Raw genomic sequence first — 18209 nt, forward strand, 5'->3', positions numbered from 1 at the left:
AAAACATATTTTTCTTCGCATATCTTTTAAAACATTTTGCTAAACCTCAATCTAAATACTCTCCTGCAACCCGCCTCACCCAATGTAGCGTGGATCTGCTTTTTTTTCTAAAGTATTTATATTTACTTCGGATCCGGAACCCCTCAACTGAAGCTAGCCAGCTAACTACCAGCTATCAGTCAGCAAACCATTGCTAGCGGTCATCAGCTAACCGGTCATCAGCTAACCTTTAGCTCGGAAAGCTCTCGCCAGTTCGAACAACGCGACTCTAACCAGAGCATAATGGACCTATTATTTTTATCCCCGGATTCCCACCGCAAACGGAACATTTTCAGCTGGATCTTCACAACTAGCTAACTAGCTAACCGCAACTCCGGATGATTACTCCTGGCTAGCGTTTCCATCCACTTAGCTTGAAGCTAGCCCGGCCAGAGCTCCTGTGCTACCACCGAAGCATACTCCTGGGCTACAATATCCGGACCCACGACCGGTCTATCGATGTCACCGCATGAAGAGGCATAAACAGACTCACCCCATCGCGATGTCCCCCAAAGGCTAACTTTCTAGCCTTTGCTATCTGCTTGCTTGCTAATTCGGCCTGCTAACTGCTAGCTTGTTTAGCCCCGGTCCGATAACTGCTAGCTTGTTTAGCCCTGGCCTACTAACTGTTAGCTTGTTAGCACAGGCCTGCTAACTGTCTGAATCGCCGCGTCCCCAGCCAGCCCAACCACTCACTGGACCCATATTTACTTTCAATCTCTTTTCGATTTTTAATTCGATTATACCTTCCGGTAACCTGCCTCACCCAATGTGATACGGAATCGCTATTATTTTTTATTTTTAAAACACATTCAAGAACCTCCAGAAGCTAACTAGCTACAAGCTATTTAGTCATTGTTAGCCACTGCTAGCGGCTTTTACCTTCTGCACAGCCAGCCAGTTTTTGTAACCTGGATAATACTCGCCAGTCTAGCTTCCCTGCCCCATCCATCGCTGCCCCCTGGACACTGATCACTACATAGCTGATGCATGCTGGACTGTCCATTAATCACGGTACTCCATTCTGCTTGTTTATGTTTTATCTGTCGGCCCCAGCCGCACTCAGGCTCTGTGTGTAGTTAATCCGACCCTCCCTGCCTAGTCAACGCCATTTTACCTGCTGTTGTTGTGCTAGCTGATTAGCTGTTGTTGTCTCACCTACTGTTTTAGCTAGCTCTCCCAATTCAACACCTGTGATTACTGTATGCCTCGCTGTATGTCTCTCTCAAATGTCAATATGCCTTGTATACTGTTGTTCAGGTTAGTTATCATTGTTTTAGTTTACAATGGAGCCCCTAGTTCCACTCTTCATACCCCTGATGCCTCCTTTGTCCCACCTCCCACACATGCGGTGACCTCACCCATTACAACCAGCATGTCCAGAGATACAACCTCTCTCATCATCACCCAGCGCCTGGGCTTACCTCCGCTGTACCCGCACCCCACCATACCCCTGTCTGCGCATTATGCCCTGAATATATTCTACCATGCCCAGAAATCTGCTCCTTTTATTCTCTGTCCCCAACGCTCTAGGCGACCAGTTTTGATAGCCTTTTGATAGCCTTTAGCCGCCTTTTGATAGCCTTTAGCCGCACCCTCATACTACTCCTCCTCTGTTCCGCGGGTGATGTGGAGGTAAACCCAGGCCCTGCATGTCCCCAGGCACACTCTGCTAACCCTGATGTCCTTGCCGTGTCTGAATCCTGGCTCAGGAAGGCCACCAAAAATTATGACATTTCCAGACCCAACTATAACATTTTCCGTCAAGATAGAACTGCCAAAGGGGTAGGAGTTGCAGTCTACTGCAGAGATAGCCTGCAAAGTAATGTCATACTTTCCAGGTCCATACCCAAACAGTTCGAACTACTAATTTTAAAAATTACTCTCTCCAGAAATAAGTCTCTCACTGTTGCCGCCTGCTACCGACCCCCCTCAGCTCCCAGCTGTGCCCTGGACACCATTTGTGAATTGATCGCCCCCCATCTAGCTTCAGGGTTTGTTCTGTTAGGTGACCTAAACTGGGATATGCTTAACACGGCAGTCCTACAATCTAAGCTAGATGCCAGGTACAACCCTAAATCTGTAAACAAGGGCACCCTCATAGACGTCATCCTGACCAACTGGCCCCTCAAATACACCTCCGCTGTCTTCAACCAGGATCTCAGCGATCACTGCCTCATTGCCTGTATCCGCTACGGAGCCGCAGTCAAACGACCACCCCTCATCACTGTCAAACGCTCCCTAAAACACTTCTGTGAGCAGGCCTTTCTAATCGACCTGGCCCGGGTATCCTGGAAGGACATTGACCTCATCCCGTCAGTTGAGGATGCCTGGTCATTCTTTAAAAGTAACTTCCTCACCATTTTAGATAAGCATGCTCCGTTCAAAAAATGCAGAACTAAGAACAGATATAGCCCTTGGTTCACGCCAGACCTGACTGCCCTCGACCAGCACAAAAACATCCTGTGGCGGACTGCAATAGCATCGAATAGTCCCCGCGATATGCAACTGTTCAGGGAAGTCAGGAACCAATACACGCAGTCAGTCAGGAAAGCTAAGACCAGCTTCTTCAGGCAGAAATTTGCATCCTGTAGCTCCAACTCCAAAAGGTTCTGGGACACTGTGAAGTCCATGGAGAACAAGAGCACCTCCTCCCAGCTGCCCACTGCACTGAGGCTAGGTAACACGGTCACCACCGATAAATCCATGATTATCGAAAACTTCAACAAGCATTTCTCAACGGCTGGCCATGCCTTCCGCCTGGCTACTCCAACCTTGGCCAACAGCTCTGCCCCCCCCCCCCCCCCCGCATCTACTCGCCCAAGCCTCTCCAGGTTCTCCTTTACCCAAATCCAGATAGCAGATGTTCTGAAAGAGCTGCAAAACATGGACCCGTACAAATCAGCTGGGCTTGACAATCTGGACCCTCTATTTCTGAAACTATCCGCCGCCATTGTCGCAACCCCTATTACCAGCCTGTTCAACCTCTCTTTCATATCGTCTGAGATCCCCAAGGATTGGGAAAGCTGCCGCAGTCATCCCCCCTCTTCAAAGGGGGAGACACCCTGGACCCAAACTGTTACAGACCTATATCCATCCTGCCCTGCCTATATAAGGTCTTCGAAAGCCAAGTCAACAAACAGGTCACTGACCATCTCGAATCCCACCGTACCTTCTCCGCTGTGCAATCTGGTTTCCGAGCCGGTCACGGGTGCACCACAGCCACACTCAAGGTACTAAACGATATCATAACCGCCATCGATAAAAGACAGTACTGTGCAGCTGTCTTCATCGACCTTGCCAAGGCTTTCGACTCTGTCAATCACCATATTCTTATCGGCAGACTCAGTAGCCTCGGTTTTTCTGATGACTGCCGTGCCTGGTTAACCAACTACTTTGCAGACAGAGTTCAGTGTTTCAAATCGGAGGGCATGCTGTCCGGTCCTCTGGCAGTCTCTATGGGGGTGCCACAGGGTTAAATTCTCAGGCCGACTCTTTTCTCTGTATATATCAATGATGTTGCTCTTGCTGCGGGCAATTCCCTGATTAACCTCTACGCAGACACCATTCTATATACTTCCGGCCCGTCCTTGGACACTGCTATCTAACCTCCAAACGAGCTTCAATGCCATACAACACTCCTTCCGTGGCCTCCAACTGCTCTTAAACGCTAGTAAAACCAAATGCATGCTTTTCAACCGTTCGCTGCCTGCACCCGCACGCCTGACTAGCATCACCACCCTGGATGGTTCCGACCTTGAATATGTGGACATCTATAAGTACCTAGGTGTCTGGCTAGACTGTAAACTCTCCTTCCAGACTCATATCAAACATCTCCAATCGAAAATCAAATCCAGAGTCAGGTTTCTATTCCGCAACAAACCCTCCTTCACTCACGCCTCCAAACTTACCCTAGTAAAACTGACTATCCTACCGATCCTCGACTTCGGCGATGTGATCTACAAAATAGCTTCCAACTCTCTACTCAGCAAACTGGATGCAGTTTATCACAGTGCCATCCGTTTTGTCACTAATGCTCCTTATACCACCCACCACTGCGACCTGTATGCTCTAGTCGGCTGGCCCTCGCTACATATTCGTCGCCAGACCCACTGGCTCCAGGCCATCTACAAGTCCATGCTAGGTAAAGCTCCGCCTTATCTCAGTTCACTGGTCACGATGGCAACACCCACCCGTAGCACGCGCTCCAGCAGGTGTATCTCACTGATCATCCCTAAAGCCAACACCTCATTTGGCCGCCTTTCGTTCCAGTTCTCTGCTGCCTGTGACTGGAACGAATTGCAAAAATCGCTGAAGTTGGAGACTTTTATCTCCCTCACCAACTTCAAACATCTGCTATTGAGCAGCTAACCGATCGCTGCAGCTGTACATAGTCTATCGGTAAATAGCCTACCCATTTTTACCTACCTCATCCCCATACTGTTTTTATTTATTTACTTTTCTGCTCTTTTGCACACCAATATCTCTACCTGTACATGACCATCTGATCATTTATCACTCCAGTGTTAATCTGCTAAATTGTAATTATTTGCCTACCTCCTCATGCCTTTTGCACACAATGTATATAGACACTCTTTTTTTTCTACTGTGTTATTGACTTGTTAATTGTTTACTCCATGTGTAACTCTGTGTTGTCTGTTCACACTGCTATGCTTTATCTTGGCCAGGTCGCAGTTGCAAATGAGAACTTGTTCTCAACTAGCCTACCTGGTTAAATAAAGGTGAAATAAATCTAAATAAATAAAATAAACACACACACACACACACAAACACCAGTGGCATAGCCAGAACTATAGGTAAAGCAGCGAATTGCTGCAATTTGACACATTTTACCATGGGGCAATGACAAAAAAGTTGTAGTTTTATAGCTAATCGCATGCTATTCTACACATTCTGGTATTAGGCTGATAGAACATTTAGCTGTTTTAAAGCTAATTGAAGCTATAAATATACGTCTGTTGACTGAATAAAGCTCTGGATTATGAGCTATCTTGTTTGCTAAATTAACAAATTAAATATGCAGTGGCATGGTGCATATAGCCATAGAAGCACAGTGACATATGCCTCAATGTAGTCATATTCGTGACTTATTGGTGGTGTGGCTTTCAGTTCAGTTGGCAACCCATCTCGTGAGATTGAATGTTATTCCAGTTCACCTGTTCTGATATATTTAATAAAATATGAAAAACCCAGTGCACTGCTTGGTATGCATTCCATCCTATGGTGTTTGCATGTTTAGTTAAAAATACAAGTAATGTCCTCTTTGGAACACAGACAAATGAAGAGCATAAAAAAATATAGCTCCCATGCCTACACCCCTGACACCCCTGACACACACACACAACCTTTGATACTCTTGTCTGTTTGTGCTACAAGCTTGGCACACCTGATTTGGGGTGTTTCTCTCATTCTTTTTTTATTTATTTAATATATTTTAGAATAAGGCTGTAACGTAACAAAATGTGGAAAAAGTCAAGGGGTCTGAATACTTTCCGAAGGCACTGTATATACAGGAGCCACAATGCAGCCATCGGAGGTCATAAAACAGATCACATACTGACTAATCCACCAGAGGTCATAAAACAGGTTACATACTGACTAATCCACCAGAGGTCATAGGACAGATCACATACTGACTAATCTACCAGAGGTCATAGGACAGATCACATACTGACTAATCCACCAGAGGTCATAAAACAGGTCACATACTGACTAATCCACCAGAGGTCATAGGACAGATCACATACTGACTAATCCACCAGAGGTCATAAAACAGGTCACATACTGACTAATCCACCAGAGGTCATTGGACAGATCACATACTGACTAATCCAACAGAGGTCATAGGACAGGTCACATACTGACTAATCCACCAGAGGTCATTGGACAGGTCACATACTGACTAATCCACCGGAGGTCATTGGACAGGTCACATACTGACTAATCCACCAGAGGTCATTGGACAGGTCACATACTGACTAATCCAACAGAGGTCATTGGACAGGTCACATACTGACTAATCCACCAGAGGTCATTGGACAGGTCACATACTGACTAATCCACCAGAGGTCATTGGACAGGTCACATACTGACTAATCCACCAGAGGTCATTGGACAGGTCACATACTGACTAATCCAACTGAGTTCATAAAACAGGTCACATACTGACTAATCCACCAGAGGTCATAGGACAGGTCACATACTGACTAATCCCGCTGTGTGCTTTTCAGGTCAATGGTCACAAAAGTTCATTTTTCTCTCTCTCTCTCTCTCTCTCTCTCTCTCTCTCTCTCTCTCTTTCTCTTTCTCTTTCTCTGTAGTGATGGAAAATATGGCTGTGAGTACCTCCACTCTGGCCAATGAGGAGTTTGACAGAAACGTACCGCGGATCTGCGGTGTGTGTGGGGACAAGGCCACCGGTTTCCACTTCAATGCCATGACCTGCGAGGGCTGCAAGGGTTTCTTCAGGTACGGACACACACACACACACACACTCCTGGCAACAACAAGCCCTTTTGTTGTGGGTATACACACACACACACACACACACACACACACAGAAAGCTACTTTACGCCCAGTCGTCCACGCTTACATAAGAGCACGCACAAACATACTGTGTCATACTATGCATGCTTGTTCAAGCGCCCAGACATGCATACATTTACAGTTCATCACACGCTGAAGCACACACACGTACTGTACACTCAACTATTTAAAGTAAGATGCACCAAATGACCTCTCCTCTATGTGTGTGAATGTGTGCATGTCTGTTTTCCTGCATGGGTCCATTTTTCCACAGCTCATGTGTAACACCTCTTCTCAGAGTAGAGCAGGCAGGCCCATTGCCCTAGCGACTTCAGACTCCACACAGACACAGCTTGTAAACATGCTGCTGGAGAACCAGTACTGTTCTTCCTTCAGACAAGTCTGTGTCAACACAGTTCATGTATAAAGACAAAGACTGAAAAAATAGTATTCTTTCCATACTTATGTCCCAGCAGCCCTTGGCTTACACTTTTTTTTCAGGCAGGTGTGTGTGTGCGCGTGTTTACAGATGTAGGATATTAATTTGATCATCCTATTGCAGGAGAATGTTCCTACAATGCAGGAAATGTAAAACGTGTGTTGTATTTTAGATATGAAAAGGCTTCTGAACTTTTCTATTTCCACGTTGACATTTCAGACTTGATTTTCCATTATGAAAAATGTATCAACCTCTAGAAAAATGTCCATTAATTATAATCATAATAATTCACATTTCCTCATGCTGCAGGATTATTTTCCTGCTGTAACGAACTGGCTCAAATTAAGATTCTACATCTGTATGTGTGTCAGAGAAGGAGGAAGAAGATATTTCTTAACATATTTACAGTAATTACACGGGTGGGTGTTCGTGAGTGTGTGGGGGGGATATATGTGGGGGGGTGCGTGTGCACGTCCGTGTGTTTGTGAGTGTGTGGGGAAGGGATATATGCGGGGGGGGGGGGGGGGGGGGGAGTGCACACGTTTGAATTTTTCCACGTGGTGTTACAGCCTGAATTGAAAATGTATAACATTTAGATTTTTTGGTCGCTGGCCTCAACACCATACCCTATAATGCCAAAGTGGAATTATGTTTTTTTGACATTTTTACAAATTAATAAAAAATGTAAAGCTGAAAAGTCTTCAGTCAATAAATATTCCACCCCTTTATTATGGCAAGCCTAGATAAGTTCAGGAGTAAAAATGTGCTTAAGTTACATAATGAGTTGCATGGCATCACTATGTGCAATAATAGTGTTTAACATGATTTTTGAATGACTACCTCATCTCTGTACCCCACAAATACAATTATCTGTAAGGTCCCTCAGTCAAGCAGTGAATTTCAAACACAGATTCAACCACAAAGACCAGGGAGGTTTTCCAATGCCTCGCAAAAAAGGGCACTTATTGGTAGATGGGTAAAACATTGAATATCCCTTTGAGCATGGTGAAATTATTCATTACACTTTAGATGGTGTATCAATACACCCAGTCACTACAAAGATACAGGTTGCCTTCCTAACTCAGTTGCCGGAGAGGAAGGAATCCGCTCAGGGAATAAACTATGAGGCCAATGGTGACTGGAAAACCGTTACAGAATGTAATGGCTGTGATAGGAGGAAACTGCTGAGAATGGTCAACAACATTGTAGTTACTCCACAATACTAACCTAAATGACAGAGTGAAAAGAAGGAATCTTGTAAAGAATAAAACATTTCCAAAACATGCATCCTGTTTGCAACAAGGCACTAAAGTAATACTGCAAAAAATGGGGCAAAGCAATTAACATTTTGTCCTGAAAACAAAGTGTTATATTTGGGACAAATCCAATAAAACACATTACTGAGTACCACTCTCCAAATTTGTAAGCATATTGGTGGCTGCATCATGTTTTGGGTATTTGTATGTATTATTCCCATTAGCTGTTGCCAAGGCAGCAGCTACTCTTCCTGGCATCCAAGCAAAAAGATTAAACAGTATCATATAACAGTATTACACATCTACATACAGTTGAAGTCGGAAGTTTACATACACTTAGGTTGGAGTCATTAAAACTCGTTTTTCAACCACTCCACAAATTTCTTGTTAACAAACTATAATTTTGGCAAGTCGGTTAGGACATCTACTTTGTACATGACACAAGTAATTTTTCCAACAATTGTTTACAAACATTATTTCACTTATCTTTCACTGTATCACAATTCCAGTGGGTCAGAAGTTTACATACACTAAGTTGACTGTGCCTTTAAACAGTCTTTAAAGCTTCTGATAGGCTAATTGACATAATTTGAGTCAATTGGAGGTGTACCTCTGGATGTATTTCAAGGCCTAACTTCAAACTCGGTGCTTCTTTGCTTGATATCATGGGAAAATCAGAAGAAATCAGCCAAGACCTCAGAAAAAAAATTGTTGACCTCCACAAGTCTGGTTCATCCTTGGGAGCAATTTCCAAACGCGTGAAGGCACCACATTCATCTGTACAAACAATAGTATGCAAGTATAAACACCATGGGACCACGCAGCCATCATACCGCTTAGGAAGGAGACGTGTTCTGTCTCCTAGAGATGAACGTACTTTGGTGCGAAAAGTGCAAATCAATCCCAGAACAACAGCAAAGGACCTTGTGAAGATGCTGGAGGAAACAGGTACAAAAGTATCTATATCCACAGTAAAATGAGTCATATATCAACATAACCTGAAAGGCCACTCAGTAAGGAAGAAGCCACTGCTCCAAAACCGGCATAAAAAAGCCAGACTACGGTTTGCAACTGCACATGGGGACAAAGATCGTACTTTTTGGAGAAATGTCCTCTGGTCTGATGAAACAAAATTAGAACTGTTTGGCCATAATGACCATCATTATGTTTGGAGGAAAAAGGGGGAGGCTAGCAAGCCGAAGAACACCATCCCAACCGTGAAGCATGAGGTGGCAGCATCATGTTGTGGGGGTGCTTTGCTGCAGGAGGGGCTGGTGCACTTCACAAAATAGATGGCATCATGAGGAGGAAAATTATGTGGATATCTTGAAGCAACATCTCAAGACATCAGTCAGGAAGTTAAAGCTTGGTTGCAAATGGGTCTTCCAGATGGACGATGACCCCAAGCATACTTTCAAAGTTGTGGCAAAATAGCTTAAGGATAACAAAGTCAAGGTATTGGAGTGGCCATCACAAAGCCCTGACCTCAATCATATAGAACATTTGTGGGCAGAACTGAAAAAGTGTGTGCGAGCAAGGAGGCCTACAAACCTGACTCATTTACACCAGCTCTGTCAGGAGCCAAAATTCACCAAACGTATTGTGGGAAGCTTGTGGAAGGCTACCGAAGCGTTTGACCCAAGTTAAACTATTTAAAGGCAATGCTACCAAATACTAATTGAGTGTATGTAAACTTCTGACCCAGTGGGAATGTGATGAAAGAAATAAAAGCTGAAATAAATCATCCTCTCTACTATTATTCTGACATTTCACATTCTTAAAATAAAGTGGTGATCCCAACTGACCTAAAACAGGGAATTTTTACTAGGATTACATGTCAGGAATTGTGAAAAACTGAGTTTAAATGTATTTGGCTAAGGTGTATGTAAACTTCCGAAGTTCAACTGTATCTACAATACAAAATGTAAAATACCACCATATTACAATAGACTAGACAGCTGCCCTGGGGAATTCCTGATTCTAACTGGATTATTAAAAAAAAAAAAAAAAATTTACCTTTATTTTACTAGGCAAGTCAGTTAATTAAGAACAAATTCTTATTTTCAATGACGGCCTAGGAACAGTGGGTTAACTGCCTGTTCAGGGGCAGAACGACAGATTTTTCCATCGAAGAACACCCTCTGTGTTCTGTTAGACAGGTAACTCTTTATCCACAATATAGCAGGGGGTGTAAAGCCATAACACCCTCTGTGTTCTGTTAGACAGGTAACTCTTTATCCACAATATAGCAGGGGGTGTAAAGCCATAACACCCTCTGTGTTCTGTTAGACAGGTAACTCTTTATCCACAATATAGCAGGGGGTGTAGTAAAGCCATAACACCCTCTGTGTTCTGTTAGACAGGTAACTCTTTATCCACAATATAGCAGGGGGTGTAAAGCCATAACACCCTCTGTGTTCTGTTAGACAGGTAACTCTTTATCCACAATATAACAAGGGGTGTAAAGCCATAACACCCTCTGTGTTCTGTTAGACAGGTAACTCTTTATCCACAATATAGCAGGGGGTGTAAAGCCATAACACCCTCTGTGTTCTGTTAGACAGGTAACTCTTTACCCACAATATAGCAGGGGGTGTAAAGCCATAACACCCTCTGTGTTCTGTTAGACAGGTAACTCTTTATCCACAATATAGCAGGAGGTGTAAAGACATAACCTGTTTTTTCCAGCACTAGACTATGAACGATAATGTCAAAAGCCGCAATGAAGTCTAACAAATCAGCCCCCACAATCGTTTTATCAATCTCTCGGGCTATCATTAGACAATTGTGTAAGTGCCGTGCTTATTGAAAATCCTTCCCTATAAACATGCTGAAAGTCTGTCACTTTGTTTACTGTAAAATAACATTGTATCTGGTCAAACACAATTTTTTCCCAAAGTTTACTAAGGGTTGGTAACGGGCTGATTGATCGGCTATTTGAGCCAGTAAAAGGGGGCTTTACTATTCTTGGGTAGCGGAATGACTTTTGCTTCCCTCCAGGCCTGAGAGCACACACTTTCTAGTAGGCTTAAATTGAAGATATGGCAAATAGGAGTGGCAATATCGTCCGCTATTATCCTCAGTAATTTTCCATTCAAGTTGTCAGACCCCGGTGGCTTGTCATTGTTGATAGGTGAAAAAATGGTTGTCTCTTCCACACTCACTTTACAGAACTCAAAAGTACAATGCTTGTCTTTCATAATTTGGTTAGATATACTTGGATGTGTAGTGTCAGTTTGTTACCAATGAAGAAAATAATTAAAACATTGAACATTCAATAAATGTGCAGAAATGTACAAATAAATCAATTCACTTTGTCGTTAAGGGTTATTGTGTGTAGATGGGAGGGAAAAAAGTGTATTTAATTGTTTTCAGGCTGTAACACCGCAAAATGTAGAATAAGTCAGGGGTTATGAATACTGTCTGAAGGCCCTGTATGTCCTAACATATTTACGGTAATATGTGTGTGTTGCACTGAATATCTTTGTAGCATGACCCTCTCTCTCTCTCGCTCTTTCTCTTTCTTTCTCTCTCTCTCTCCACACCAACCGAACAGACCACTTATCAAGCACCTTATGCTGATATTGTTAAATATAAGTAGCCTATAATAGAGAAATGTGAAGTTTGAAATGAAATGTGTCTGCTAGTACAGGGGCTTGGGAAAGTATTCACCCCCTTTTGGCTCCTATTTTGTTGCCTTACAACCTGGAATTAAAATTGATTTTGGGGGGGTTTGTATCATTTGATTTACACAACATGCCTACCATTTTGAAGATTAAAATATTGTTTTTATTGTGAAACAAGAAATAAGACAAAAAAAACAGACAACTTAAGTCTGCATAACTATTCACCCCCAAAGTCAAGACTTTGTAGAGCCGCCTTTTGCAGCAATTACAGCTGCAGTTCTCTTGGGGTACGTCTCTATAAGCCTGGCACATCTGCTCCAGCTCCTTCAAGTGGTATGGGTTCCGCTGGTGTACAGCAATCTTTAAGTGATACCACAGATTCTCAATTGGATTGAGGTCTGGGCTTTGACTAGGCCAAATCCCCTTAAACCACACAAGTGTTGCTTTAGCAGTATGCTTAGGGTCATTTGTCCTGCTGGAAGGTGAACCTCCATCCCAGTCTCAAATCTCTGGAAGACTGAAACAGGTTTCCCTCAAGAATTTCCCTGTATTTAGCTCTATCCATCATTCCTTCAATTCTGACCAGTTTCTCAGTCCCTGCCGATGGAAAAACATCCCCACAGCATGATGCTGCCACCATCATGCTATACTCTAGGGATGTTGTTGGTGTTGGGTTTGCTCCAGACATAGCTATATTCTTTGATGGCCAAAAAGATACATGTTAGTCTCATCTGACCAGAGTACCTTCTTCCATATGTTTGGGGAGTCTCCCACATGCCTTTTGGAGAACACCAAACATGTTTGCTTATTTTTTTCTTTAAGCAATGGCTTTTTTTCTGGCCACTCTTCCATAAAGCCCAGCTCTGTGGAGTGTCCGGCTTAAAGTGGTCCTATGGACAGATACTCCAATCTCTGCTATGGAACTTTGCATCTCCTTCAGGCTTACCTTTGGTCTCTTTGTTGCCTCTCTGATTAATGCCCTCCTTGCCTGGTCCATGAGTTTAGGTGGGCTGCCCTCTCTTGGCAGGTTTGTTACAGTGCCATATTCTTTCTATTTTTTTATAATGTATTTAATGGTGTTCCGTTTTTTTTTGTAACCCAACCCTGATCCGTACTTCTCCACAGCTTTGTCTCTGACCTGTTTGGAGAGCTCCTTGGTCTGCATTGTGCAAACTTTTACAAGGCACTGTATGTGCTTACTGTCAATTGATAGGTATAACATTTGAAGTAGTAGTTGGAGTTTTAAGTAACTGTGATGCACATGAATGTTATAAACGTATTGTTCTATTTGTCATTATTGTAATAATTCAGCTCAGATAGTCACAAGGAAGGTCATAGGTCATCCAGTATAACGTGTGGCAAAAGGGTCACGCTGCTTTCAGCACCATATTTAAGGACATTCATCACATTCCTCCATCTCTCTCTTTCTACTTCTCTCCCCCCGCCACCACTCTCTCTTTCTACTTCTCTCTCCCCGCCACCACTCTCTCTTTCTACTTCTCTCTCTTTCTACTTCTCTCTCCCCGCCACCACTCTCTCTTTCTACTTCTCTCTCCCCGCCACCACTCTCTCTCTTTCTACTTCTCCCCCCGCTACTCTCTCTCTTTCTACTTCTCCCCCCGCTCTCTCTCTTTCTACTTCTCCCCCCCGCCACCACTCTCTCTCTTTCTACTTCTCCCCCGCTACTCTCTCTCTTTCTACTTCCCCCCTGCCACCACTCTCTCTTTCTACCCCCCCCGCCACCACTCTCTCTCTTTCTACTTCTCTCCCCCGCCACCACTCTCTCTCTTTCTACTTCTCTCCCCCGCCACCACTCTCTCTCTTTCTACTTCTCTCCCCCGCCACCACTCTCTCTTTCTACTTCTCTCCCCCGCCACCACTCTCTCTCTTTCTACTTCTCTCCCCCGCTGCCACCTCTCTCTTTCTACTTCTCTCCCCCCGCTGCCACTCTCTCTCTTTCTACTTCTCTCCCCCGCCGCCACTCTCTCTCTTTCTACTTCTCTCCCCCGCCGCCACTCTCTCTCTTTCTACTTCTCTCCCCCGCCGCCACTCTCTCTCTTTCTACTTCCCCCCCGCCACCACTCTCTCTCTTTCTACTTCTCTCCCCCGCCGCCACTCTCTCTCTTTCTACTTCTCTCCCCCGCCACCACTCTCTCTCTTTCTACTTCTCTCCCCCGCCACCCTCTCTCTCTTTCTACTTCTCTCCCCCGCCACCACTCTCTCTCTTTCTACTTCTCTCCCCCGCCACCACTCTCTCTCTTTCTACTTCTCTCCGCTCGCCGCCACTCTCTCTCTCTTTCTACTTCTCTCCCCCGCTGCCACTCTCTCTCTTTCTACTTCTCTCCCCCGCTGCCACTCTGTCTCTTTCTACTTCTCTCCCCCGCTGCCACTCTCTCTCTTTCTACTTCTCTCCCCCGCTGCCACCTCTCTCTTTCTACTTCTCTCCCCCGCCGCCACTCTCTCTCTTTCTACTTCTCTCCCCCGCCGCCACTCTCTCTCTTTCTACTTCTCTCCCCCGCCGCCACTCTCTCTCTTTCTACTTCTCTCCCCCGCCGCCACTCTCTCTCTTTCTACTTCTCTCCCCCGCCGCCACTCTCTCTCTTTCTACTTCTCTCCCCCGCTGCCACTCTCTCTCTTTCTACTTCTCTCCCCGCTGCCACTCTCTCTCTTTCTACTTCTCTCCCCCGCCGTCACTCTCTCTCTTTCTACTTCTCTCCCCGCCGCCACTCTCTCTCTTTCTAATTCTCTCCCCCCGCACCGCCACTCTCTCTCTCTTTCCTCTCCCCCTCTACAGACGCAGTATGAAGCGTAAGGCTAGCTTCACATGCCCCTTCAACGGCAGTTGCACCATCACCAAAGACAATCGCCGCCACTGCCAGGCCTGCCGGCTCAAACGCTGCGTGGACATCGGAATGATGAAGGAGTGTGAGTGTCCGTTCTGCACAGATGTAGGATTAGGTTCCCCTTCCCCAAATCCTAATGTCAGCAACTAAGGGGGAACAATGCAAAACTGGCCTTAGATCAGTACCTAGAGGCAACGTCATCCCACTCAACTCTTCTGTCAGAAATACTTTTTCATTTTGACTGTCAGAGGATAGCCTTGCAGGCTAGATCAGTGTTACTTTAATCCTGGTCCAGGGGACTCAAAGGGTTGCACATTTCATTTTTTGCCATAGTACTACACCCCTAATTTAAACAATCAACTCATCATTAAACCTTTGACTAGTAGAATCAGGTGTTTAGTACTAATCTGGTATGTAGACCCCTTGGTTCTAGGACCAGGATTAAGAAACACATGATTAGAGGTGTAAGATCACATAATATGATCACGCACACACAAAGGAAAATATCATTTGACTCACTACAGGGAGAAATGTATTTTCATCCCATTGTTAGGCAACTCTTCTTAATAAGAAATACACTAATTTCTCTCCCATGAGTGTCTGAATGATCTCTTGAATTTTGAATGATGTTTTGAACCATGGAAGATGTGTGTGTTGAAAAGAGCAGAGAGAGCACTAAAGAGAGAAATGATAAGTCTGCTGTTAGGTAACTGTTAATGGGGTTTAATGGCACACTGATAAGAACAGGAGATAATTCATCTCATGGAGGAAAATGGAATTTCAGTCAAAATAACTCCTTTGTTATTAGACGTCAGTACGTGTCAGCTTTAAAACACAAATTAGCCTGCCAATAGCAATGACAAACACACACGCGCACACGCACACACACACGCACGCGCACGCACGCACACACACATACAGAAAAAACCCACGGACCTTTGAACAAACAGGACTCGAATCACAACACTGTCTAACCCAGGGGTCAAACATCCGGCCCGCGGGAGGGTCCAATCCGGACTGTGGGGGGGGGGGGTCTAATCCCGCCCCCCGGGTGGTTTGAGTTAAAAAACTAAACGCAGAGGATTATTATTGACCAATTATTTGTGCGGCCCCACGGATCTCATTGAAGACCGAATGGCGCATCTGGGGCAAAATGAGTTTGATACCCCTGATCTAACCCTGCCCCCTTCTTTTGTACCCATAGAGAGCAAGGCACACACCATATTTACCTATAGAAGCATTTGGACCCGGTCAAGACCTTCTAGGTCATTTCCCTCATAAGAATGTTTATAACATCCACCTGGAGTACTAGAGCATTCTGGGAGGGCCTGTACATTATGCTCCCTTTTGAACTTTAGAGACCTGCGGATGTTTTCGCCACACTTCAAATGGACTCTGTTTTCAGTCTGTTAATAGAATGTTTGGTTGTTCTTTTGTTTTCCCCATGAACTTTGTATTTGAAGCAGTGAATTCCCAGAGAGTGAATTCACAGTGCTCCCAACACCGCACATGAATAGGAGCCAGTGCACTTATGCTGCTGCTGCTATGACAACAATCTGTTTTAGTGTGGAACAGAGTGTGAGCTAATTCAGTGGCTGGAACAACAACAGGGGGAACGGAGTGGAGATAATGCTTTGTGTGTTGACGACAGGACGATGCGTGTACTGCGCAACCTAGTCACGTTGTAGAACACACGCTGGCTCGCGCTTGTGTACACACACTGACACACACACATTTAAATACGCTCACTTTCTCAAACACACACACACAACTTAAATACCCTCACTTTCTCACACACACACAACTTAAATACCCTCACTTTCTCAAACACACACACACAACTTAAATACGCTCACTTTCTCACACACACACACACAACTTAAATACCCTCACTTTCTCAAACACACACACACAACTTAAATATACTAATTTCTTAAACACCCATACACACTTACATATGCTAGTTCAAACACACACACACAGCATCAGCATTAACATCTCTATTTTGCCTATGTTCCAATCATTTCAGTCTGAAATAGTCAGGGTGTGGTATCTGCATTTCTCTCTGTCGCACCACTTCTTTCTTTAGCGTTTCTCCCTCCTCTGAAGCCTTCTTTCTGCTCATTCAATAAAACATTTTCTCTTTCTTTAACCCTCTCTCTTGCTCTTGCTCTCTTTCTACTCCTTTTTCTAACCCTGATATTTGTCTTTCCGTATCTCTTTCTCTGACCTCTGATCTCTTCCCGCTCAATCCCGCTCTTCATCACTCTCTTTCTAAACCCCTCTCTCTCCATCCTACTTCTTTCTTTCTTTCTTTCTTTCTTTCTTTCTTTCTTTCTTTCTTTCTTTCTTTCTGTATCGCTCTCTCTCTGTCTGTCTGTCTCTCTCTCTCTGTCTCTCTCTCTCTCTCTCTCTGTCTCTCTCTGTCGCTCTCTGTCGCTCTCTGTCTCTCTCTGTCGCTCTCTGTCTCTCTGTCGCTCTCTGTCTGTCTCTCTCTCTGTCTCTCTCTCTGTCGCTCTCTGTCGCTCTCTGTCTCTGTCTGTCTCTCTCTCTCTGTCGCTCTCTGTCTCTCTCTCTGTCGCTCTCTGTCGCTCTCTGTCTCTGTCTGTCTCTCTCTCTCTGTCGCTCTCTGTCTCTCTCTGTCTCTCTCTCTGTCGCTCTCTGTCTCTCTCTGTCTCTGTCTGTCTCTCTCTCTGTCTCTCTCTCTCTCTGTCTCTCTCTGTCTCTCTCTCTCTCTGTCTCTCTCTGTCTCTCTCTCGCTCTCTGTCGCTCTCTGTCGCTCTCTGTCTCTCGCTCCCTCCCAGTCATTCTGACAGATGAGGAGGTGCAGCGGAAGAAAGATCTGATCCAACGGAGGAAGGATGAGGAGGCGCAGCGGGAGGCGCAGAGGGAGGCGCAGCGACCCCGGCTGAGCGAGGACCAGAGCCAGATCATCGCCACACTGGTGGAGGCACACCACAAGACCTACGACGACTCCTACTCCGACTTCAACCGCTTCAGGGTCCGTGTCCACTCCGTTACACAAGTTTCCACTCAGTAACACCGGTCTCCACTCCGTTACACCAGATTCAACTCTATAATACCAGTGTTCAGTCCGTAACACCAACCTCCAATTTGTCACACCAGTCTCCACTCCGTTACACCAGTATTCACTGTGTAACACCAGTCTCCACCCTGTAACACCAGTATTCACTGTGTAACACCAGTCTCTACTCCGTTACACCAGTATTCACTGTGTAACACCAGTCTCCACCCTGTAACACCAGTATTCACTGTGTAACACCAGTCTCTACTCTGTTACACCAGTATTCACTGTGTAACACCAGTCTCCACCCTGTAACACCAGTATTCACTGTGTAACACCAGTCTCTACTCCGTTACACCAGTATTCACTGTGTAACACCAGTCTCCACCCTGTAACACCAGTATTCACTGTGTAACACCAGTCTCTACTCTGTT

At 44.9% G+C, this 18209-nt stretch overlaps 1 protein-coding gene across 3 annotated transcripts in view; it reads left to right on the forward strand.

Annotated features, from left to right (window-relative positions):
* LOC115131812 (vitamin D3 receptor B-like) overlaps window positions 1-18209 on the forward strand; it is a 95730-nt gene that overhangs the window by 45428 nt on the left and 32093 nt on the right. For all 3 annotated transcript variants that reach the window (XM_065003739.1, XM_065003748.1, XM_065003756.1), the window contains exons 3-5: window positions 6381-6528; window positions 14702-14832; window positions 17555-17751. In XM_065003739.1, coding sequence (XP_064859811.1) covers window positions 6381-6528; window positions 14702-14832; window positions 17555-17751 — 476 coding nt within the window. The remainder of the gene's footprint in view (window positions 1-6380; window positions 6529-14701; window positions 14833-17554; window positions 17752-18209) is intronic.

Source organism: Oncorhynchus nerka, linkage group LG2, assembly GCF_034236695.1.
Source record: "Oncorhynchus nerka isolate Pitt River linkage group LG2, Oner_Uvic_2.0, whole genome shotgun sequence".
NCBI classification, from domain to species: Eukaryota; Metazoa; Chordata; class Actinopteri; order Salmoniformes; family Salmonidae; genus Oncorhynchus; species Oncorhynchus nerka.